Source organism: Vespa crabro, chromosome 22 (assembly GCF_910589235.1).
Source record: "Vespa crabro chromosome 22, iyVesCrab1.2, whole genome shotgun sequence".
In the NCBI taxonomy this organism is placed as follows: domain Eukaryota; kingdom Metazoa; phylum Arthropoda; class Insecta; order Hymenoptera; family Vespidae; genus Vespa; species Vespa crabro.
In genome coordinates this window covers 1,582,501-1,608,957 of record NC_060976.1, presented here as the reverse complement: position 1 = coordinate 1,608,957, position 26,457 = coordinate 1,582,501, and the positions used below count along the sequence as shown (strand labels likewise).

General features: G+C 25.6%; 2 protein-coding genes and 1 long non-coding RNA gene across 3 annotated transcripts in view; 1 reads left to right on the top strand and 2 right to left on the bottom strand.

Moving 5' to 3' along the window:
- LOC124431839 overlaps positions 1-19,575 on the bottom strand; it is a 31,559-nt gene extending 11,984 nt beyond the window's left edge. The window contains exons 1-30 of the mRNA XM_046980180.1: positions 19,444-19,575; positions 19,045-19,154; positions 18,770-18,860; positions 18,376-18,573; positions 17,859-17,936; positions 17,580-17,704; positions 16,935-17,001; positions 16,725-16,837; positions 16,193-16,430; positions 13,045-13,154; positions 12,770-12,860; positions 12,391-12,588; positions 11,880-11,949; positions 11,593-11,719; positions 10,948-11,014; positions 10,738-10,850; positions 10,209-10,446; positions 8,142-8,251; positions 7,870-7,960; positions 7,474-7,671; positions 6,963-7,032; positions 6,676-6,802; positions 5,941-6,007; positions 5,732-5,844; positions 5,201-5,438; positions 1,985-2,094; positions 1,710-1,800; positions 1,316-1,513; positions 807-876; positions 520-646 (exon numbers count right to left, since the gene is read on the bottom strand). Of these exons, the coding sequence (XP_046836136.1) occupies positions 520-646; positions 807-876; positions 1,316-1,513; positions 1,710-1,800; positions 1,985-2,094; positions 5,201-5,438; positions 5,732-5,844; positions 5,941-6,007; positions 6,676-6,802; positions 6,963-7,032; positions 7,474-7,671; positions 7,870-7,960; positions 8,142-8,251; positions 10,209-10,446; positions 10,738-10,850; positions 10,948-11,014; positions 11,593-11,719; positions 11,880-11,949; positions 12,391-12,588; positions 12,770-12,860; positions 13,045-13,154; positions 16,193-16,430; positions 16,725-16,837; positions 16,935-17,001; positions 17,580-17,704; positions 17,859-17,936; positions 18,376-18,573; positions 18,770-18,860; positions 19,045-19,092 (3,582 nt within the window). The 5' untranslated portion in view covers positions 19,093-19,154; positions 19,444-19,575. The remainder of the gene's footprint in view (positions 1-519; positions 647-806; positions 877-1,315; positions 1,514-1,709; positions 1,801-1,984; positions 2,095-5,200; positions 5,439-5,731; positions 5,845-5,940; positions 6,008-6,675; positions 6,803-6,962; positions 7,033-7,473; positions 7,672-7,869; positions 7,961-8,141; positions 8,252-10,208; positions 10,447-10,737; positions 10,851-10,947; positions 11,015-11,592; positions 11,720-11,879; positions 11,950-12,390; positions 12,589-12,769; positions 12,861-13,044; positions 13,155-16,192; positions 16,431-16,724; positions 16,838-16,934; positions 17,002-17,579; positions 17,705-17,858; positions 17,937-18,375; positions 18,574-18,769; positions 18,861-19,044; positions 19,155-19,443) is intronic.
- A 3,230-nt stretch (positions 19,576-22,805) lies between these two features.
- On the bottom strand, positions 22,806-26,111 carry LOC124431805. The gene is made up of 3 exons (XR_006944113.1): positions 25,977-26,111; positions 23,952-24,247; positions 22,806-23,219 (listed from the first exon to the last, which is right to left on the bottom strand). It is a non-coding gene; the product is annotated as an uncharacterized LOC124431805 (long non-coding RNA).
- Positions 26,112-26,408: 297 nt separating this feature from the next.
- The window catches only part of LOC124431804, a 4,662-nt gene continuing 4,613 nt past the window's right edge, over positions 26,409-26,457 (top strand). Inside the window, exon 1 of the mRNA XM_046980110.1 lies at positions 26,409-26,457. This exon is cut by the window's right edge and continues 135 nt beyond it. The gene's annotated coding sequence lies outside the window, so the exon portion shown is untranslated.

Here is a 26,457-nt window from a genome sequence, read left to right as displayed (position 1 = left end):
AATATATTAATACTTGGATTGGCATTGCAAATAAAATATTTATATGCTTAATAAAATGCTTAATAATTTAAATGTTTAATTTAAATGCTTAATAAATATAAATAAGCGTAAAGGTCCCAACTAAATTACGTTTGGGTTGTATCTCCTAGCTACTTAGATTATTATAAATATATGTCACCTATTTAATTTATCGACAAATTGATATGTACAGAAATATTTTTACTAAACTACGAATAATTTTCGTATCAATCTTTTGTTACTGATCGCTAATATCACGTATTGACATTTTATTCAAAATGTTGGACGTTTATTTTATTAATAATAATTATCATATTAATATTGTTAATATATATATATTAATATATTAATATATTAATATATTAATATATTAATATATATAAATTAATATATTAATGCACTATTATCACAATGAAATATTAGTAGATGAAGAAGACATTTATATACATACATATATATATTGATGTGAAAATAGAAAACAGGATATAACTATTATTCTACCTCTCTATTAAAACGATGTATTTCCTTGATCGATGAATAAAATTGCTTTCCTTCGGCTGTCAATGCAAATATCGAATCTAGTTTTAACCAAGGACGTATATAACGATAAAACATAGAATTCGTCCCTCTGAAATACGTGGGGAAAATGGATAAAGAGATAAATAAATTAAAAAAATATATAAATAGAAAGAAATAAATAAGTAAATAAATCAATAAATAAATAAAATTTCTAAGTAATCATTCTTTACGTTTAATATATTCATTTTTATATCATAATAATCTCATACTTGTGTATGTAATCGGAGTAACCAGTAAATGTATTATCCTGCGCATGTATGTTAACGCCCATTGTTGTTTCTGATAAAAAACAATAAAACAGAAAATAGAAAATGATGAAACAGTCGATAAAAAATAGGACAGTAAGTTTTCACAAAAGAAAGGGAACCGATTTTGCAGAACTGTGTTAATCATTTACATACAATTTGGTCGGTTTAAAAAAAAGTCAATTTTTATGATCTCTTTTTTTTCTGTCTATAACGTGTAATCAATTTTATTAATATATAAAAAAATATCTTAGTAATATTATTGAAGGATAACAAGAAAAGATATTATTTTGAAAAAGATCGATTTCTATTTTAACTTTTTAAAAATATGCTGTCTTCTTATGGAAAATCAACATACATTACACGCACACATATACATATGAGTGTGCCTCGAGAAAATTGTATAGCAATTTTTAATCAGAATTTCATCTCTGAAGGATATTGCGTGTTATGAAACATTTGAGTGAACTTACCGCATATAACATCCAACGTAAAATCAGCAATCAATGGATAAATATTGACTCCATTCTTTCCAAAATTTTTCTCCATTTCTTTCTCTATACGATCGATCAAAATTTCGCTCTTTTCGAGCATTACTATGATGAAATTATCGAGCATAGAAAAATGAAATGACGGGGTAATCAATTTCCTGTCGTGGAACCACTTAGAACCTGATAACGATGAATTGTTATGTATTATTTGTTTATTTTATTATATACATATAGGAAAATATGTATTGCTCTTAATTGACAAGAAAAAAGAAATATATATATATATATACATATATATATATATATTATATATATGTGTACATATATATATATTATACATATATATATATATGTATATATATGTGCATAGACTTACCAGTCGCGGTTAAAAGACCATGTCCTAACCAAGGCTGTAAACTATCGTAAGTAGATGCTTTGGTTATATTCGTACTACTTGTGAGAATGACCTGCGCACAAATGAAAAGAAAAAAAAGAAAGACAATAAGAAGAATAAAATATATCAATTTTTTAGCATTAATATTAATAATGATAATAATACATTTTGATATCAATATGGATATAAATGTTTATTTCTCAATCTTATGGTACCCATCGTGATTTTCTAGAACATATTTTCATATATCTACGTACCTCTGCATATTCGGGCTTGTAAATGTATACCATTGGTTTATATCCCATCCATAATTTATAAATCCCTTCTTTATATCGAACTGTATATTGACAGAAGACTTTATGATATTCTAAAAGAGAAAATTAAAAAAAAATTTCGGTTTAGTTACACTTGTGTATCCTATACATTTTTCCTTTCTTTCATCTTCATGAAATTCAGTACATTATTTAAACGACCGTCACAGTATCTAAACTCGATGATCGATCATTATATTCATTTACGTAATACCGAGTTACATATTTATATATAATTGTACATGTATATATATATACATATAAATTGAATGTGTATATCTATGTACATTTTTTACGTATGTATATAATATTATATATACAAAATCGATAAAAAAAATAAGTTTACCCTCTTTTGATAATCTGTTGAAATTGATTACGTTACGGAAGAAGGATGCATCACCAGGTATTTTATTAATCGTCTTACGAAAAACATAAAATTTATACAACTTCGACAGAATATTAATAAATATTACTGTTAACAGAGTAAATAGAATAATCGTCAATATCATTTTATAATGTTATTTGACTTATTTGTTAAAAATAGTAATTGTCTTGCGGTTTTGCGCCGTTTGAAAGAGAAAATAGAGCTCATTTGTTCTTTTATAGTCAAAAAGCTCTTAATGAATGAACATTAAAATTTTATGGACGAGTGTTACATCGGTTACGATCGCAGTTACTATTAATAATCTTAAATATGCTTAATTCGTATTTTCCACCCTTACTCCTACAATATTCGGCTATAACAAATATTCGGCTATAACAAAGATCGCGTGATATTTGTTATTATTTTATCCTATATTTTACGGCTTATAATTTCAAAGTATTTTTATCTTTTTCCCCTTATCTTTTTAGTAATTAATTCGGAAACGATGACGAATCTAAAAAGTGCATATAATTTTCTTATCCTTCGAATATAATTATCGGTGATAATACACAATTTGTTAAAAAAAAAAAAAAAAAAAAAATAAATAAATAAAAGGAAACAGAAATCTCTCTCTCTCTCTCTCTCTCTCTGTCTACTTTGTCAATTTTTATTTCCCCTATAATTAGAATATACTCAAAATGTAAATGTTCTATGACCGTTGCAACTACACATTAGAAAAACGACAGTTCATCCGAAAGAAAGAAATAAAAAGAAGGAAAGAGATACAAAAGAAGGAAAGGGAGATGAAAGAAATAAACGTTAAAACCAACTATAATTATTATACCATTTCAGATAACTTGCAAGAATGAAAATATAGAAATAAATGAAGTTTCTTATCCAAACAACTTAATAGAAGACCATTAGGCTTACGGATGGTAAAACGCGAAAATTCGTCATAGTTCTTAGTTCTGTTCTGCTTCTTTTTCTTATAAAATAAACATAAAGGTAAAAGTTGAAGTAACATGATGAAGTTCGACACAAGCCGAAGCACTAAGGATTCTATTTCCTATGAGAACCTTTTTTTCGATACCTAAATATCCGACTATTGTTGAACTACCTGTTTTTCGAAATCTCTCCAATTATCAAAGGTAGATATTCTTGATTTCCATTGTGTACTATAAATGTTATCCTGTTTAGTGCTTGTCATGGATAGTTATTGCACTCTTACCTTTTTCTCCCATTCATTGACGCACCAAATTGATCCATTCATCATCCTGTCTATAATAATAGTAATAATAATAATAAAAATTGATATTATTATTTGTAGAATTTAGGATAATAACAACAATCTAAATAATGAGCATTACAGATATGGATTCTGCACAGTGCCCGAACAATTTTTTGAATAATTAAATCATTTATATCGAGAAGAACTACTTCCGTCTTATATTAACATGATTTAATCGAAATTTGATTAATGAGAGAAACAAGAAAAATGTCTTTTATTCGTTAATTCTTAACCAGGAGGTGCGGAATGGAAGAACAGGTTGAAGTAGGAGTATGGCCGGGAAGGCCATTTAAGTTGACTGTGGGAATAATTCGTTGGACGATGTTATTAATAGCGAAAAAAGAAGCAAAAGAAAAAAATGAATATACAAAAATAAGTAAATAAATAATACAATCAAGACAGTAATGATATTGAAATAGCATTATCCGTATTATAAGTAATTACCGAATTTTAAATCATATCAAAACTCATGATTATAAATAAGCAATAGTAGTATTAGTACAATAATTCGACTATAGGTATTAGATATCGTATGTAAATATATTCTACTATTTTTATAAACGGAATTTGTACCATTTTGTTATAATAAACAGATAATGTTACAATTATTTACTATTATATTATATTATATATATTTGATATGATTTATTTTTAAAAAGGAAGTTCACTATTACTTACTGATAAAGAATATTATTATTCCGTAACAATTGTTAGTTTATACAATTCAATTATAAAGATATATTTAAAATAAAGAATCTCCCCTATCGAATGTAAGTTCTTTTTCTATTTTATTTCATAAACCATTTTCAATGCGGAAAAATAGTAATTCGTACAAACACAAACTAATTCGTCGAATTTAATTTATCAACGATAATACAAGGAATATGAATTTTTTCAAAAGATAAGGAAACTAACTCTCTCACTCTCTTTGTAGTCTTCTCATTTCCTCGGTATAAAACGTAAATATACATCATCCAATGGTCGTAAAACGGCAGAATGACAAATTTTGATATCTTTTCGTAAAATCAAAGATTTGACCATCCATTTTTTCAACAACATTGCTATGACCAATTTAAGTTCTAGATTCGCGAATTTCTGTCCGATACAATTTCTTGGTCCAGCGCTAAACGGTAGATATGAAAAAGGATTTCTATTTTGCGTTTCATTGGTCAAAAACCTGTCCGGGTTAAATTTATCTGGTTCCGTCCAAATTTCAGGATCATGGTGCAAACCATGAACATGAATTGTCAATTCTGTATTCTTCGGAATTACGTATTTACCTGAAAAAATAAAAAAAAGAAACAAATTATTATATACACATATATACATATATATATATGAATATAAATATATATATATATATATATATTTATATATATATATATATTTATATATATCTAGATAAAATGTTTAACATATGTTATGTCAAAAGTATATATAATATATAAATATATATGTATATACATTTTTTTTAAATGACGAATACGAAATTCTATATATATTTACGTACCTATCGTTATTTCCTCTGTTATTTGTCGTGAATATTTAGGTATTACTGGATAGAGCCTTAAAGCTTCCTTGCACACTCTGTCCAAATATTTCAATTGGGAAATTGTATTCATCGTAATTGGACCGTCCAAATCGTCGAATACAGTTTTCAGTTCATCGTACACCTTATCTTGAATTTCAGACTCGGTTGCCAAACAAAACAATGTCCAAAAAATAGCGGTAGCAGTAGTATCGTGACCCTAATCAAGATATTAATGTTATAATTCGTTAAAGAGCGGATTATAGATAATGTGACTAAATATTTTAAAATGTTAATGTCAAAGAATTAAAAAATTAAAAATTCAATTTACAAAGAATTAAAGTTGAAATTCTTATGCCATCTAATATTTTATATATTCTAATAATATTTGTTCGTAGAAAAAACGTATAAAATCTTCATGATTTCGTATAAATGAAATTATTCCTCTCCGATGGAGTTTAAATCGGTTCATCGATTTCTGTTTCCGCTTTTTCTCTTTTTATTTTTACTTACAGCGAACATTATTGTAGCTACTTGTTCATCCAGTTCCTCTTCTGAAAACTGATTAGAATTATTTTCGTTGATATCTAATAAGATATCTATGAAGGCTTTCCTTTTTTTTCCACCTGAAATATCACCATTTTTACAGTTTATCATACATGTGCGTCAAAGGACGAAATTGAAAAAAGAGTTGCTATTTGATAAAAAAAATAATTAATCACCTAATTCGTCAAATTCTCTGTCGTCTTGACGTTGCTCTCGACGAGCCTCTTTTTTCTTTTTTATCACCTGTAATATAAAACACGGAAAGATACTATTGGAAAATATTGATTTGGCTGTAATTAATATTAATTAACGATATTTATTCAAAAAGAAAAAGAATGATAGTATATATTAATACTTGGATTGGCATTGAAAATAAAATATTTATATTTAATATAAATGCTTAATGAATATAAATAAGCGTAAATGTCCCGACTAAATCACGTTTGGATTGTATCTCGTAGCTCTTTAGGTTAATATAAATATTTGTCATCTATTTAAGATATTGACAAATTATTACATTTAGAAATATTTTTACTAAATTATCAATAATTTTCGAATTAATCGTTGTAATACCGATCGCTTATATCACGGATTAACATTTTATTAAGAATGCTGGACGTTTATTTTATTAATTATAATTAAAAATAAATTTTATAAATAAATAAATATATATATATATATCTACATTAACAATACTAATATGATTATTATAATACTAATATATATATAGACATATAAATATACATATATACGTATATACATATAAAAATCTATATTAATATAAATATAAATATAAATATAAATCTATATTAATCATCACGATGAAATTTTAGTTGATGAAGAAGAAATTTATATACATACATCTATACATTGATGTGAAAATAGAAAATAGAATATAAAAATTGTTCTACCTCTCTATTAAAACGATGTATTTCCTTAATCGACGAATAAAATTCTTTCCCTTCAGCTGTCAATGCAAATATCGAATCGAGTTTTAACCAAGGACGTAAATATCGATGCAATATAGAATACTCCGATCTGAAATACGTGGGGAAAATGGATAAAAAGATAAATAAATTAAATAAATATGAAAATATATAGAAATAAATACGTAAATAAACCAATAAATAAATAAAATTTCTAAGCAATCATTTTTTACGTTTAACATAATCATTTTTATATCATAACACTCTCATACTTGTGTATGTAATCGGGGTAGCCAGTAATTGTATTATCCTGCGCATGTATGTTAACGCCCATTGTTGTTTCTGATAAAAAACAATAAAACAGAAAATAGATAAAGATGAAACAGTCGATAAAAAATAGAACAGTATGCTTTCACAAAAGAAAGGAAGCCGATTTTGCAGAACTGTGTTAATCATCTACATACAATTTGGCCGGTTTAAAAAAAAGTCAATTTTTATAATCTCTTTTTTTTTCTGTCTATAACGTGTAATCAATTTTATTAATATATAAAAAAGATACCTTAGTAATATTATTGAAGGATAACAAGAAAAGATATTATTTTGAAAAAGATCGATTTCTATTTTAACTTTTAAATGTATGCTGTCTTCTTATGGAAAATCAATATACATTACACGCAAACATATACATATGTGTGTGCCTCGAGAAAATTGTATAGCAATTTTTTGATCAGAATTTCATCTCTGATGGATATTGCGTGTTATGAAACATTTGAGTGAACTTACCGCATATAACATCCAACGTAAAATGAGCAATCAATGGATAAATATTGACCTCATTCTTTCCAAAATTTTTCTCCATTTCTTTCTCTATACGATCGATCAAAATTTCGCTCTTTTCGAGCATTACTATGATGAAATTATCGAGCATAGAAAAATGAAATGCCGGGGTAATCAATTTCCTGTCGTAGAACCACTTAGAACCTGATAACGATGAATTGTTATGTATTATTTGTTTATTTTATTATATACATATAGGAAAATATGTATTGCTCTTAATTGACAAGAAAAAAGAAATATATATATATATATATATATATATATATATATATATATATTATATATATTTACATACATATATATTATACATGTATATATGTATGTATATGTGTATAGACTTACCTGTCGAGGTTATAAGACCATCTCCTATCCAAGGCTTAAAGCTATCGTAAGTAGTTGCTTTGGTTATATTCGTACTACTTCTGAGAATGACCTGCGCACGAATGAAAAAAAAAAGGAAGACAATAAGAAGAATAAAATATATCAATTCTTTAGCATTAATATTAATAATGATAATAATACATTTTGATATCAATATGGATAAAAATGTTTATTTCTCAATCTTATGGTACCCGTCGTGATTTTCTAGAACATATTTTCATATATCTACGTACCTCTGCATATTCGGGCTTGTAAATGTATACCATTGGTTTATATCCCATCCATAATTTATAAATCCCTTCTTTATATCGAACTGTATATTGACAGAAGACTTTATGATATTCTGAAAGAGAAAATTTAAAAAAAATTTTTGGTTTAGTTACACTTGTGTTTCCTATACATTTTTTCCTTTCTTTCTTCTTCATGAAATTCAGTAAATTATTTAAACGACCGTCACAGTATCTGAATTCGATGATCGATCATTATATTCATTTACGTAATACCGAGTTACATATATATCTTTAACTGTATATGAATATATATATATATATATATATATATATATATATATATGTATATATATAAATTTTATGTATATATGTTGGTACATGTATTATCTGTGTATATAATATTATATGTAAATATAATCGTTGATGAAAAAAATAAGTTTACCGTCTTTTGATAATCTGTTGAAATTGATTACATTACGGAAGAAGGATGCATCACCTGGTATTTTATTAATCGTCTTACGAAAGACATAAAATTTATATAACTTCGACAGAATATTAATAAATATAACTGTTAACAGAGTAAATAGAATAATAGTCAATATCATTCTATAAAGTTATTTGACTTATATGTTAAAGATAGTACTCTTCTTGCAGTTTTGCGATGTTTGAAAAAGTAAATAGAACTTTTATAGTCAAAATACTCTTAATGAACGAACATTAAAACTTTAAAGACGCCTTTTACGTTAACAGGTAGTATTAATAATATTAAATATGCTGAATTCGTATTTTCCTCTCTTTTTCCTATCAGTAAAAAATATTCGGCGAAGACACGTGATATCTATTAATGTTATGTTACCCTGTATTTTACGGCTTATAATTTCAGAATATATTTATCTTTTTCCCCTTATCTTTTTGCTACACAATTCGGTAACGATGACGAATCTATAAAGTGCATATAATTTTCTTATCCTTCGAATATAATTATCATTGATAATACACAATTCATTAAACAAAAAAAAAAAAAAGGAAACAAAACTCTCTCTCTCTCCCTCTCTCTCTCCCTCTCTCTCTCCCTCACTCTTTTGTCAATTTTTATTTATTCTATAATTAGAATATAACCGGATTATTTACTATTATATATATATATATATATATATATATATAATAGTATATATATAGTATATATATAATAGTATATATATATAATAGTATATATATATATATATATATATATATATATATATATATATATATATTTGATATGATTTATTTTTAAAAAGGTAGTTCACTATTACTTACTGATAAAGAATGTTATTAATCTGTAACAAATTGTCAGTTTATAAAATTCAATTATAAAGATATATTTAAAATAAAGAATTTCACCTATCAAATATAAGTTCTTTTTCTATTTTATTTCATAAACCATATTCAATGCGGAAAAATCGTAATTCGTACAAACACAAACTAATTCGTCGAATTTAATTTATAAACGATAATACAAGACATATGAATTTTTTCGAAAGATAAAGAAACTAACTCTCTCTCTCGATCTCTTTATAGTTTTCTCATTTCCTCGGTATAAAACGAAAATATACATCATCCAATGGTCGTAAAACGATAGTATGATACGTTTTAATATCTTTTCGTAAAATTGAAGATTTGACCATCCATTTTCTCAACAACATTGCTATGACCAATTTAAGTTCTAGATTCGCGAATTTCTGTCCGATACAATTTCTTGGTCCAGCGCTAAACGGTAGATATGAAAAAGGATTTCTATTTTGCGTTTCATTGGTCAAAAACCTGTCCGGGTTAAATTTATCTGGTTCCGTCCAAATTTCAGGATTATGGTGCAAACCCTGAACATGAATTGTTAATTCTGTATTCTTTGGAATTACGTATTTACCTGAAAAAATAAAAAAAAGAAACAAATTATTATATACATATATATATACATGTCGATAAAATGTTTAACGTATGTTATGTTAAAAGTACATATAATATAAATATATATGTATATACCTTTATCTTTTAAATTTTGAATACAAATTACTATATAAATTTACTTACCTATCGTTATTTCCTCTGTTATTTGTCGTGAAAATTCAGGAGCAACTGTATAGAGCCTTAAAGTTTCCTTGCACACTCTCTCCAAATATTTCAATTTGGAAATTGTATTCATCGTAATTGGACCGTCCAAATCGTCGAATACATTCTTCAGTTCCTCATAAACCTTATCTTGAATTTCAGGCTCGGTTGCCAAACATAACAATGTCCAGAAAATAGAAGCAGCACTAGTATCGTGACCCTAACCACGTTATTAATGTTATAATAGTTAAAGAGTGGATTATAGATCCTGTGTGTAAATATTTTAATATTTTAACTTTAAGGAATTAAAGAATTAAAAAATTCGATTTGCACTGAGTTGGAGTTTAAATTCTTATGCCATCTAATATTTTATATTGTCTAATAATATTTGATCGTAGAAAAAACGTATAAAAACTTCATGATTTCGTATAAATGAAATTATTCCTCTCCCATGGAGTTTAAATCAGTTCATCGATTTCTGTTTCCGCTTTTTCTCTTTTTTTTTACTTACAGCGGAAATTATTGTAGCTACTTGTTCATCCATATCCTTTTCCGAAAGCTGATTAGAATTATTTTCGTTGATATCTAATAAGATATCTAGGAAGGATTTCCTTTTTTTTCTACCTGAAAGATCAACATTTTTACGGTTGATCATACATATATGTCGAAGGATGAAAGTGAAAGAAATGTTGCTATTTGATAAAAATAAATAATTAATTACCTAATTCGTCAAATTCTCTGTCGTCTTGACTTTGCTCTCGACGAGCCTCCTTTTTCATCTTTATCACCTGTAATATAAAACGTGAAAAGATACTATTGAAAAATATTGATTTTGATGTAATTAATATTAATTAACGATATTTATTCAAAAAGAAGAAGAATGATAGAATATATTAATACTTGGATTGGCATTGCAAATAAAATATTTATATTTAATTTAAATGCTTAAAAAATATAAATAAGCGTAAAGGTCCCAACTAAATTACGTTTGGGTTATATCTCCTAGCAACTTAGATTATTATAAATATATGTCAAATATTTAATTTATCGACAAACTGTTATGTACAGAAATATTTTTATTAAATTACGAATAATTTTCGTATCAATCTTTTGTTACTGATCGCTAATATCACGTATTGACATTTTATTCAAAATGTTGGACGTTTATTTTATTAATAATAATTATCATATTAATATTGTTAATATATATATACATATATATTAATATATTAATATATTAATATATATAAATTAATATATTAATGCACTATCATCGCAATGAAATTAGTAGATGAAGAAGAAATTTATATACATACATATATATATTAATGTGAAAATAGAAAACAAGATATAACTATTATTCTACCTCTCTATTAAAACGTTGTAATTCCTTGATCGATGAATAAAATTGCTTCCCTTCGGCTGTCAATGCAAATATCGATTCTAGTTTTAACCAAGGACGTATATAACGATAAAACATAGAATTCGTCGCTCTGAAATACGTGGGGAAAATGGATAAAGGGATAAATAAATTAAATAAATATATAAATAGAAAGAAATAAATAAGTAAATAAATCAATAAATAAATAAAATTTCTAAGCAATCATTCTTTACGTTTAATATATTCATTTTTATATCATAACACTCTCATACTTGTGTATGTAATTGGAGTAATCAGTAAATGTATTATCCTGCGCATGTATGTTAACGCCCATTGTTGTTTCTGATAAAAAACAATAAAACAGAAAATAGAAAATGATGAAACAGTCGATAAAAAATAGGACAGTAGGTTTTCACAAAAGAAAGGTAACCGATTTTGCAGAACTGTGTTAATCATCTACATACAATTTGGCCGGTTTAAAAAAAAGTCAATTTTTATAATCTCTTTTTTTTTCTGTCTATAACGTGTAATCAATTTTATTAATATATAAAAAAGATACCTTAGTAATATTATTGAAGGATAACAAGAAAAGATATTATTTTGAAAAAGATCGATTTCTATTTTAACTTTTAAATGTATGCTGTCTTCTTATGGAAAATCAACATACATTACACGCACACATATACATATGTGTGTGCCTCGAGAAAATTGTATAGCAATTTTTTGATCAGAATTTCATATCTGATGGTTATTGCGTGTTATGAAACATTTGAGTGAACTTACCGCATATAACATCTAACGCAAAATCAGAAACCAATGGATAAATATTGATTCCATTTTTTCCAAAATTTTTCTCCATTTCTTTCTCTATACGATCGATCAAAATTTCGCTCTTTTCGAGCATTACTATGATAAAATTATCGAGCATAGAAAAATGAAATGCCGGAGTAATCAATTTCCTGTCATGGAACCACTTAGAACCTGAAATCGATGAATTGTTATGTACTATTTGTTTATTTTATTATATTCATATAGGAAAATATGTATTGCTCTTTATTGACAAGAAAAAAGAAATATATATATATATATATATATATATATATATATATATATATATATATTATACATATATATATATGTATATATATGTGCATAGACTTACCAGTCGCGGTTAAAAGACCATGTCCTAACCAAGGCTGTAAACTATCGTAAGTAGATGCTTTGGTTATATTCGTACTACTTTTGAGAATGATCTTCGCACAAATGAAGAGAAAAAAAAGGAAGACAATAAGAAGAGTAAAATATATCAATTCTTTAGCATCAATAATAATAATGATAATAATACATTTTGATATCAATATGGATAAAAATGTTTATTTCTCAATCTTATGGTACCCATCGTGATTTTCTAGAACATATTTTCATATATCTACGTACCTCTGCATATTCGGGCTTGTAAATGTATACCATTGGTTTATATCCCATCCATAATTTATAAATCCCTTCTTTATATCGAACTGTATATTGACAGAAGACTTTATGATATTCTAAAATAGAAAATTTAAAAAAAATTTCGGTTTAGATACACTTGTATATCCTATACATTTTTCCTTTCTTTCATCTTCATGAAATTCAGTACATTATTTAAACGACCGTCACAGTATCTAAACTCGATGATCGATCATTATATTCATTTACGCAATACCGAGTTACATATTTATATATAATTGTACATGTATATATATATACATATAAATTGAATGTGTATATCTATGTACATTTTTTACGTATGTATATAATATTATATATACAAAATCGATAAAAAAAATAAGTTTACCCTCTTTTGATAATCTGTTGAAATTGATTACGCTACGGAAGAAGGATGCATCACCAGGTATTTTATTAATCGTCTTACGAAAAACATAAAATTTATACAACTTCGACAGAATATTAATAAATATTACTGTTAACAGAGTAAATAGAATAATCGTCAATATCATTTTATAATGTTATTTGACTTATATGTTAAAAATACTAATTGTCTTGAGGTTTTGCGCCGTTTGAAAGAGAAAATAGAGCTCATTTGTTCTTTTATAGTCAAAAAGCTCTTAATGAAGGAACATTAAAATTTTATGGACGATTGTTACATCGGTTACGATCGCAGTTACTATTAATAATCTTAAATATGCTTAATTCGTATTTTCCACCTTTACTCCTACAATATTCGGCTATAACAAATATTCGGCTATAACAAAGATCGCGTGATATCTGTTATTATTTTATCCTATATTTTACGGCTTATAATTTCAAAGTATTTTTATCTTTTTCCCCTTATCTTTTTACTAATTTATTCGGTAACGATGACGAATCTAAAAAGTGCATATAATTTTCTTATCCTTCGAATATAATTATCGTTGATAATACACAATTTGTCAAAAAAAAAAAGAAAAAAATAATTAAATAAAAGGAAACAGAACTCTCTCTCTCTCTCTCTCTCTCTCTCTCTACTTTGTCAATTTTTATTTCCTCTATAATTAGAATATACTCAAAATGTAAATGTTCTATGACCGTTGCAACTACACATTTGAAAAACGACAGGTCATCAGAAAGAAAGAAATAAAAAAAAGGAAAGAAATACAAAAGAAGGAAAGGGAAATGAAAGAAATAAACGATAAAACCAACTATAATTATTATACCATTTCAGATAACTTGCAAGAATGAAAATATAGAAATAAATGAAGTTTCTTATCCGAACGACTTAATAGGTGACCATTAGGCTTACGGATGGTAAAACGCGAAAATTCGTCATGGTTTTTAGTTCTGTTCTGCTTCTTTTTCTTATAAAATATACATATACCTAAAAGTTGAAGCAACATGATGAAGTTCGACACAAGCCGAAGCACTAAGGATTCTATTTCCTATGAGAACCTTTTTTTCGATACCTAAATATCCGACTATTGTTGAACTACCTGTTTTTCGAAATCTCTCCAATTATCAAAGGTAGATATTCTTGATTTCCATTGTGTACTATAAATGTTATCCTGTTTAGTGCTTGTCATGGATAGTTATTGCAATCTTATCTTTTTCTCCCATTCATTGACACACCAAATTGATCCATTCATCATCCTGTCTATAATAATAGTAATAATAATAATAAAAATTGATATTATTATTTGTAGAATTTAGGATAATAACAACAATCTAAATAATGAGCATTACAGATATGGATTCTGCACAGTGCCCGAACAATTTTTTGAATAATTAAATCATTTATATCGAGAAGAACTACTTCCGTCTTATATTAACATGATTTAATCGAAATTTGATTAATGAGAGAAACAAGAAAAATGTCTTTTATTCGTTAATTCTTAACCAGGAGGTGCGGAATGGAAGAACAGGTTGAAGTAGGAGTATGGCCGGGAAGGCCATTTAAGTTGACTGTGGGAATAATTCGTTGGACTATGTTATTAATAGCGAAAAAAGAAGCAAAAGAAAAAAATGAATATACAAAAATAAGTAAATAAATAAAACAATCAAGACAGTAATGATATTGAAATAGCATTATCCGTATTATAAGTAATTACCGAATTTTAAATCATATCAAAACTCATGATTATAAATAAGCAATAGTAGTATTAGTACAATAATTCGACTATAGGTATTAGATATCGTATGTAAATATATTCTACTATTTTTATAAACGGAATTTGTACCATTTTGTTATAATAATCAGATAATGTTACCATTATTTACTATTATATTATATTATATATATTTGATATGATTTATTTTTAAAAAGGAAGTTCACTATTACTTACTGATAAAGAATATTATTATTCCGTAACAATTGTTAGTTTATACAATTCAATTATAAAGATATATTTAAAATAAAGAATCTCCCCTATCGAATGTAAGTTCTTTTTCTATTTTATTTCCTAAACCATTTTCAATGCGGAAAAATCGTAATTCATACAAACACAAACTAATTCGTCGAATTTAATTTATCAACGATAATACAAGGAATATGAATTTTTTCAAAAGATAAAGAAACTAACTCTCTCACTCTCTTTGTAGTCTTCTCATTTCCTCGGTATAAAACGTAAATATACATCATCCAATGGTCGTAAAACGGCAGAATGATAAATTTTGATATCTTTTCGTAAAATCAAAGATTTGACCATCCATTTTTTCAACAACATTGCTATGACCAATTTAAGTTCTAGATTCGCGAATTTCTGTCCGATACAATTTCTTGGTCCAGCGCTAAACGGTAGATATGAAAAAGGATTTCTATTTTGCGTTTCATTGGTCAAAAACCTGTCCGGGTTAAATTTATCTGGTTCCGTCCAAATTTCAGGATCATGGTGCAAACCATGAACATGAATTGTCAATTCTGTATTCTTCGGAATTACGTATTTACCTGAAAAAATAAAAAAAAGAAACAAATTATTAAATACATATATATATATACATGTCGATAAAATGTTTAACGTATGTTATGTTAAAAGTACATATAATATAAATATATATGTATATACATTTCTCTTTTAAATATGAATACGAATTTCTATATAAATTTACTTACCTATCGTTATTTCCTCTGTTATTTGTCGTGAAAATTCAGGAGCAACTGTATAGAGCCTTAAAGTTTCCTTGCACACTCTATCCAAATATTCCAATTGGGAAATTGTACTCATGCTAATTGAACCGTCCAAAGTGTCGAATACATCCTTCAGTTCCTCGTAAACTTTATCTTGAATTTCTGGCTCGGTTGCCAAACATAACAATGTCCAAAAAATGGCGGTAGCAGTAGTATCGTGACCCTAATCACGTTATTAATGTTATAATATAGTTAAAGAGCGGATTATTGATATTGTGGCAAAATATTTTAAAATATTAATTTCAAGGAATTATAGAATTAAAAAATTCGATTTGCACAGAGTTGGAGTTTAAATTCTTATGCCATCTAATATTTTATATTGTCTATTAATATTTGTTCGTAGAAAAAACGTATAAAAACTTCATGATTTCGTATAAATGAAATTATTCCTCCTCGATGGAGTTAAAATCGATTAATCGATTTCTGTTTCCGCTTTTTCTCTTTTTTTTTTACTTACAGCGAACATTATTGTAGCTACTTGTTCATCCATATCCTTTTCCGAAAGCTGATTAGAATTATTTTCGTTGATATCTAATAAGATATCTATGAAGGATTTCCTTTTTTTTCTACCTGAAACCTCAACATTTCTACAGTTGATCATACATGTGCGTCAAAGGATGAAAGTGAAAAAATTGTTGCTATTTGATAAAAATAAATAATTAATTACCTAATTCGTCAAATTCTCTGTCGTCTTGACTTTGCTCTCGACGAGCCTCCTTTTTCATCTTTATCACCTGTAATATAAAACATGGAACGATTCTATTGGAAAATATTGATTTGGATGTAATTAATATTAATTAACGATATTTATTCAAAAAGAAAAAGAATGATAGAATATATTAATATTTGGATTGGCATTGCAAATAAAATATTTATATTTAATTTAAATGCTTAATAAATATAAATAAGCGTAAAGGTCCCAACTAAATTACGTTTGGGTTGTATCTCCTAGCTACTTAGATTATTATAAATATATGTCACCTATTTAATTTATCGACAAATTGTTATGTACAGAAATATTTTTATTAAATTACGACTAATTTTCGTATCAATCTTTTGTTACTGATCGCTAATATCACGTATTGACATTTTATTCAAAATGTTGGACGTTTATTTTATTAATAATAATTATCATATTAATATTGTTAATATATATATACATATATATTAATATATTAATATATTAATATATATAAATTAATATATTAATGCACTATCATCGCAATGAAATTAGTAGATGAAGAAGAAATTTATATACATACATATATATATTAATGTGAAAATAGAAAACAAGATATAACTATTATTCTACCTCTCTATTAAAACGATGTAATTCCTTGATCGATGAATAAAATTGCTTCCCTTCGGCTGTCAATGCAAATATCGAATCTAGTTTTAACCAAGGACGTATATAACGATAAAACATAGAATTCGTCGCTCTAAAATACGTGGGGAAAATGAATAAAGGGATAAATAAATTAAATAAATATATAAATAGAAAGAAATAAATAAGTAAATAAATCAATAAATAAATAAAATTTCTAAGCAATCATTCTTTATGGTTAACATATTCATTTCTATATCATAACGCTCTCATACTTGTGTACGTTATCGGAGTAACCAGTAATTGTATTATCCTGCGCATGTATGTTAACGCCCATTGTTGTTTCTGATAAAAAACAATAAAACAGAAAATAGATAAAGATGAAACAGTCGATAAAAAATAGGACAGTATGTTTTCACAAAAGAAACGAAGCCGATTTTGCAGAACTGTGTTAACCATTTACATACAATTTGGTCGGTTTAAAAAAAAGTCAATTTTTATGTTCTCTTTTTTCTGTCTATAACGTGTAATCAATTTTATTAATATATAAAAAAGATATCTTAGTAATATTATTGAAGGATAACAAAAAAAGATATTATTTTGAAAAAGATCGATTTCTATTTTAACTTTTTAAATATATGCTGTCTTCTTATGGAAAATCAACATACATTACACGCACACATATACATATCTGTGTGCCTCGAGAAAATTGTATAGCAATTTTTTGATCAGAATTTCATCTCTGAAGGATATTGCGTGTTATGAAACATTTGAGTGAACTTACCGCATATAACATCCAACGTAAAATCAGCAATCAATGGATAAATATTGACTCCATTCTTTCCAAAATTTTTCTCCATTTCTTTCTCTATACGATCGATCAAAATTTCGCTCTTTTCGAGCATTACTATGATGAAATTATCGAGCATAGAAAAATGAAATGACGGGGTAATCAATTTCCTGTCGTGGAACCACTTAGAACCTGAAAACGATGAATAATTATGTATTATTTGTTTATTTTATTATATACATATAGGTAAATATGTATTGCTCTTAATTGACAAGAAAAAAGAAATATATATATATATATACATATATATATATATATTATATATATGTGTACATATATATATATTATACATATATATATATATGTATATATATGTGCATAGACTTACCAGTCGCGGTTAAAAGACCATGTCCTAACCAAGGCTGTAAACTATCGTAAGTAGATGCTTTGGTTATATTCGTACTACTTTTGAGAATGACCTTCGCACAAATGAAGAGAAAAAAAAGGAAGACAATAAGAAGAGTAAAATATATCAATTCTTTAGCATCAATAATAATAATGATAATAATACATTTTGATATCAATATGGATAAAAATGTTTATTTCTCAATTTTACGGTACCCATCGTGATTTTCTAGAACATATTTTCATATATCTACGTACCTCTGCATATTCAGGCTTGTAAATGTATACCATTGGTTTATATCCCATCCATAATTTATAAATCCCTTCTTTATATCGAACTGTATATTGACAGAAGACTTTATGATATTCTAAAAGAGAAAATTTAAAAAAAATTTCGGTTTGTTACACTTGTGTATCCTATACATTTTTCCTTTCTTTCATCTTCATGAAATTCAGTACATTATTTAAACGACCGTCACAGTATCTAAACTCGATGATCGATCATTATATTCATTTACGCAATACCGAGTTACATATTTATATATAATTGTACATGTGTATATATATACATATAAATTGAATGTGTATATCTATGTACATTTTTTACGTATGTATATAATATTATATATACAAAATCGATAAAAAAAATAAGTTTACCCTCTTTTGATAATCTGTTGAAATTGATTACGTTACGGAAGAAGGATGCATCACCAGGTATTTTATTAATCGTCTTACGAAAAACATAAAATTTATACAACTTCGACAGAATATTGATAAATATTACTGTTAACAGAGTAAATAGAATAATCTTCAATATCATTTTATAATGTTATTTGACTTATATGTTAAAAATACTAATTGTTTTGCGGTTTTGCGCCGTTTGAAAGAGAAAATAGAGCTCATACGTTCTTTTATAGTCAAAAAGGTCTTAATAAAGGAACATTAAAATTTTATGGAGTATTGTAACATCGGTTACGATAGCAGTTACTATCAATAATCTTAAATACACTTAATTCGTATTTTCCTCTCTTACTCCTACCATATTCGTCTATAACAAATATTCGGGCAGATCACGTGATATCTATTATTATTTTATCCTATATTTAGGGCTTATAATTTCAAAGTATTTTTATCTTTTTCCCCTTATCTTTTTACTATACAATTCGGTAACGATGACGTATCTAAAAAGTGCATATAATTTTCTTATCATACGAATATAATTATCGTTGATATTACTCAATTTGTAATTAAAGAAAGAATAATATAAAATAAAATAAAACTCTCTCTCTTTATTTTTCCTCTCTCTCTCTCTCTCTCTCTCTCTCTCTCTCTCTCTCTCCTCCACTCTCTCTTTTGTCAATTTTTATTTCTCCTATAATTAGAATATACTTAAAATGTAAATGTACTATCACCGTTTACAAATACACATTAGAAAAACGACAGTTCTCCAGAAAGAATGAAATAAAAAAGAGGAATGAAATACAAAAGAAAGAATGGGATAGAAAAGAAATAAACGTTCAAACCAACTATATTTATTATACCATTTCAAATAACTTGCACGAATGAAAATATAAAAATAAATGAAGTTTCTTATCCGAACGACTTAATAGGAGACCATTAGGTTTCTGAAAGTTAAAACCCGAATAATCGTCATGGTTTTTAGTTTTATTCAGTTTGTTTTTCTTATAAAATACATATACATACGTAAAAGTGGAAGCAACATGATGAGGTTCGACGTAAGCCGAAGCACTAAAAATTCTGTTTCCTTTGGAATCCTTTTTTCGATATCTAAATATCCGACCATCGTTGAAGTACGTGTTCTTCGAAATCTCTCCTCTTATCATAAGTCGATCTTATTGACTACGATTGTTTGCTCAAAATGTTATCCTGTGTCGTGCTTGTCACGAATGATTTTATTGAACTCTTTTGTATTTTTCTTCGTTACATTGACGCACCAAATCGATCCATTCATCATCCTGAATAATAATAATAATAATTATTATTATTATTATAATAATAATAATTAATATTTTCATTTAATCAAACGTCCAGCTCGTCGAGTAAATCCTTAAGTTTCTTAGAAATCTTATCTTGTACTACAGATTCGATTGTCAGATATAACAATGTTCAAAAGCTAACAGAAACAATAGTATCATGATCCTAATCACGTTATTAATCGTTATATAATACCATTAAAAAGTTGAATCATAAATATTGCTGTTAAATATTGAAAAATATTAATTTGAAAGAATTCAAGAATTAGAGAATTGAATTTGTAAAGAATTGAATTTATATCTTCGATATAAATCCTTAATCCATTTAATATTTTATATTTTCTAATAATACTTATTTATAGAGAAACGTATATGTCAAAAAAAAAAAAGAGAGAAAAGAAAAAAAAATAGAAAAATAAATAAATAAAGCGAATAGAATTTCATATCAATTCTTTAACATCAATTATAATAGTAATAATAATCATAATAATAATAATAATAATAATAATAATAATAATTATTATTATTATTATTATTATTATTATTATTATTATTATTATGAAATTTAATTTCGACATGGATTTAAATTTTTGTTTCTTCGCCATCTTTGAAATTGAAATTCTCTAACACATTCTTTATTTTATATCTACGTACCTGTGCATATTCGAGGCTTGTAAATATATACTATTGCTCGATTTCCATAATATATAATTACCTTATTTATATTGAAGCGCATTTTGACGAAAGGTTTTATAATATTTTAAAAAACAAAAAAAAGAAAACAAACAAGAAAAATTAAAAAAAAATTTCATGTCGATTTCACTTGTGCTTCCTATTTTCTTTTTTATTTATTGTTTTTTTTTTTTTCCTTTTATTTTTTCTTCTTCTCTTATTTTCTTCGTAAAATAACATACGTAAGTACATTATTTAAACGATTATCACCATATGTGAATTCGATAATCGATAATTATATTTACATATATATATATATATATATATATATATATATATATATATATATATATAATTGTTAATCAGAAAATAACCTTACCGTATTTCGTTAACCTGATTATATCGATTATGGCATTATCACCAGGTATTCTATTAATCATTTTAAATATATATAACAACTTCGATAATATATTAATAAGTATAACCATTAAAAAAGCAATTAAAATAATCATAAATAATCATAACATTTTATAATGTTATATGACTTATAATATTAAAAATACGATTCGTTTCGTTATTTCGCGTAGTTTTAAAAATAATATAGAACTTATATGTTCTTTTATACTAAAAATGATCTTACTGGTCGATCATTAAAATTTCAAGGACGATTGTGTTACATTGGTTACAATAGCAGTTACTATTAAATAATCTTAAATATGTTTAATTAGTATTTTCTTTCCCTTATTACTATAAATACCAATAAGTAATATTCGACGAAATCATGTGATATTTATCATTATGTCATCCTACGCTTGTATCTTTTTTTTGTTTTTCTTTTTTCTTATTTCTTTTTTCTTTTCTTTTGGTCGAAAACACGATAACGATAGTAAATTTACAAATTGAATATAATTTTCTTATCATGCGAATATAATTTTAGCTGATATTACAAAATTTGTATTTAAATAAAAAAAAAAAAAAAAAGAAACTAAAAAGAAAGAGAAAATAATACTTTCTCTCTCTCTCTCTCCCACTCCTTTTCTCTTTCTTTCTCTCTCTTTCGTGGATTTATATTTCTCCTATATTTGGAATATACTCAAATTAGAGGACTATTCAATTTGAAAAAACTGATCAAATGTAAATGACTCTATGACTGTTCGCAAGTACATATAAGAAAAAAACGACAGTTTACCAGAAAAAAAGGGGGGGAAAAAAAAGGAAAAAAACGTTTGATGGAAAGACAAAAAAAAAAGCAAAAGAAAAAAAAAATTCAAAAGAAAAGAAAAGAAGTAAACGTGTATATATTAGTCATGCTTCTATGTCCAATTATAATTATTATTTAGATAATTTGTACGAAGGATAACATAAAAATAAATGAAATCTTTTTTATCCGAAATTTTTTTAAACAAATACAGGAGACTATTAGATTTCTCGATATTAATGAAACGCAAAAATTCGTCATTGTTTTTACTTTTTTATCTGTTTTTTTTTTCTTTCTTCTCCCTTTTTTTGTTCTCAAAAAAGTCATTCACAATCGTTCTCATGTAGTGTCGAACCAAGAGGGCTCAATCACGTTACATTTCACTGGTGGCAATGGTATAGGTGTAGTGGTCGGAAGGGACGTCGGTAAAAATTCTCCAGGCCAGAGATGAATCGCGTCCATGCATAATAATCCAATCAAAAAACCGTGCAAAAGTGGTGCAAAAATGCTCAAAAGTCTTCCCCTTGTACGTACTTTTTGTGGCCATATGAATATCAATCTTGAACCGCCTGAAAGGGAACGAAAGAAAAGAAGAGAAAGGAGACAAAAAAAAAAGAAGAAACGAAAGAAAGAAAAAGAAAGAAGATAATTAATGGATACAATTTATACAATCGTTTATTCGTATCATTAATCCAATAAATAAACAATACTAAGTATTAAGATTTTATACTTCTAATTTAATTCTTAAATAATCAAAGCAGCGAATCATTCGTTCGTTTGATTTTGCAAATCAAATTCGCGAATTATTCGTTCATTTGATTTTCCAAATCAAATTCGTGAATCATTCGTTCGTTTGATTTTGCAAATCAAATTCTACAATATGAATAATCTTTCAATATTTTGAAAATAATGAAATGTAACGAAAAGATATTAAAAATAAAATATAAAGATGATAAAACTTATCTTCAAATTTCAACCCTTTCATACATATACATACATATATATATATATATATATATATATATATATATATATATATATATATATATATATTAATATTTTTTCGTTGAATCATATTCATTTATTTTTTTATTATTCTTTTTATTTCTTTATTTCTTTATTTCTTTATTTCTTTACTTATTTACATATTACGAGTCACAAACTAAAGTGTGTTACACTTATAAAAATTTATTCAAAGGGCGAATAAATGAAATATATATATATATATATTTGATATATATATATATATATATATATATATATATATATATATATATATATATGTATGTACAAAAACACACCTGTGTTTCGTCGTACAATCGAAGAAGCAACGTGGTGAGGATTGACTCCAGCCGGAGCACTAAAAATTCCGTTTCCAATCGAAGCCTTTTTTTTCCGATAACTGAATACCCGACCACCCCCTGATCGTTGAAGTACATGTCCTTCGAAATCTCTTCTCTTATCATAGATCGATTTTATTGATTGCGATTGTGTGCTTAAAATGCTATCCTGTATCGTGCTTGTTACGGTAGTTAATGAGGTCTTATCATCTTCTCCGTTACATTGACGCACCAAATCGATCCATTTATCATCCCGACTTTAATAATAATGATTATTATTATAACAAAAATGTAATTAATTATAATAAATATAAATAATAATAATTATAATAGTAACAAATGTATAAATAATACAAATAAATACTATAAATAATAATAAAAATAAATAATAATAATAATAATAATAATAATTATTATTATTATTATTATTATTATTATTATTATTATTATTATTATTATTATTATTATTATAGTAATAATAGTAACGATAATAATAATTTTTTAATTCGATTCCTTACAGTCATTGAATAAATTCAGTACCATTCATTAGATAAATAGCGTAAAAAGGAAAGAAATGATTATTACATTATATTATATATATATATATATATTATATATATAAACATGTTATATTATATCATATATATTATTATATATATTATATCATAAATATTAATAATATTTATTATATTATATATATTAATATATATTATATTATGTGTATATATAATATATACTATAATTTAATTAATAAAGTTTATAATTCATCGTTTGTATATATGTACTTTATAAATAATGTCTATTTCTCTAATGACTGTAAGGAATCGAATAATAAATAAAACAAATTATTATTATCGTTACTATTATTACTATAATAATAATAATAATATTTATTATAAATATTATGTATTATTATAATTATATTATATATTATAATTATAAATATAATAATAATTATAATAATAATAATTATTATTTATTTTTATTATTATTTATATTATTTATTTATATATTTATTATAATTATATTTATTATTATTTATATTATATTATATATATATATATATATTATATTTTATTATTTCTAACAAAGGGTATACTCAAATTTGATTTCTAATCAAACCTGTATACATAAATATATAAAAAATAAACGAGTAAAGAAAAATAAGAAAAAAAAAGAAGAAGAAATTAATGCTTATTACAAAAAAGTTTATAAAGAAAAAAAGAACTTTTTTTTTTTATTTCACTTTAAATCAGGAGAAGAAGGGACAACATTTTTCCAATCTTGATTATGCTCCAGATTTTTTTTCGTCGTTTCTCCTTTTATGTTCGCCGACTTTAATAATTTTTCTTCTTCTCTCTTTAATTTCTCTTAATTATATAAATTATTTATTTATATAATAATCTAACAAGAAACGCAATATAATGTCTTTCGGCATTTCGATTATTATGACATTGACGCACAAATTATGTCATATTTTATTGTCACATCGAGAATGACATCCGCTCGATTTCGTTTCTATTCTTCATTGAATCAAATAATCCGCATTTAATTCGACGTATTAATCCTCTTCATCGTCTTATCTACCGTCGGTAATGTAGTTAAAATGTCGGTAAAATAGTTTGAAAATATCTTACAATGTATTTATACGACTTGAAATTGACGGCGATATATCAACGGCCAATTAACATTGCATACGTTTTACATGAATACATAAATACATAAATACATAAATACATAAATACATAAATACATATATATTATGTATATAACACGCTAATCTTTTATTTGTCATGTCGATTGAAAATTGTTGTTTAATATCGACAAAATTTATGGCTTTCTAACGAAATCAACGACCTATCTAAATTTTCCATCGAATCTTTCGAATTCTTCAAACTATCATGGCGACGTTACATAAAATTGGTAAGTGATTTATATAAATAAAATATAATAAAAAAAAATTTATATATATATATATATACTTACGTATATCATTACAAATATGTAGCTATAATTTTATACATATGTATGTCAGTTTTGACATTTGCAATCGATTATATTCGATGTTAAAAGTCAAACGGAGAAATTATATATATGCGTATAAATGTACACATGTATTATCGTCATTAATGATATAAAAGCTTTATTTATTTTATGTCATAATTTTTTAATTCTCAAAAGAACACTTATTACATCTATTTCAATTAAAATGAAATTTAATATAATCGCTTTTTACAAATCAACGGGAATGTTTGGACTAATTCTTAACTTGCGAAAATATTAGTTATAAAACTTCAAGGTTTTTGAGAGAGATAAAGAGAGAGAGAGAGGGAGAGAGATAGAGAAACTGAGAGAGAAAAAAAAGAAAGAATGTGAGAAAGATAAGGAGAGTATATAACGTGAAGTACGGAATAAAAGAGAAAGAGTGAATGAGATACGAACTACGTGAATTAAGGAGCAAAAGAGA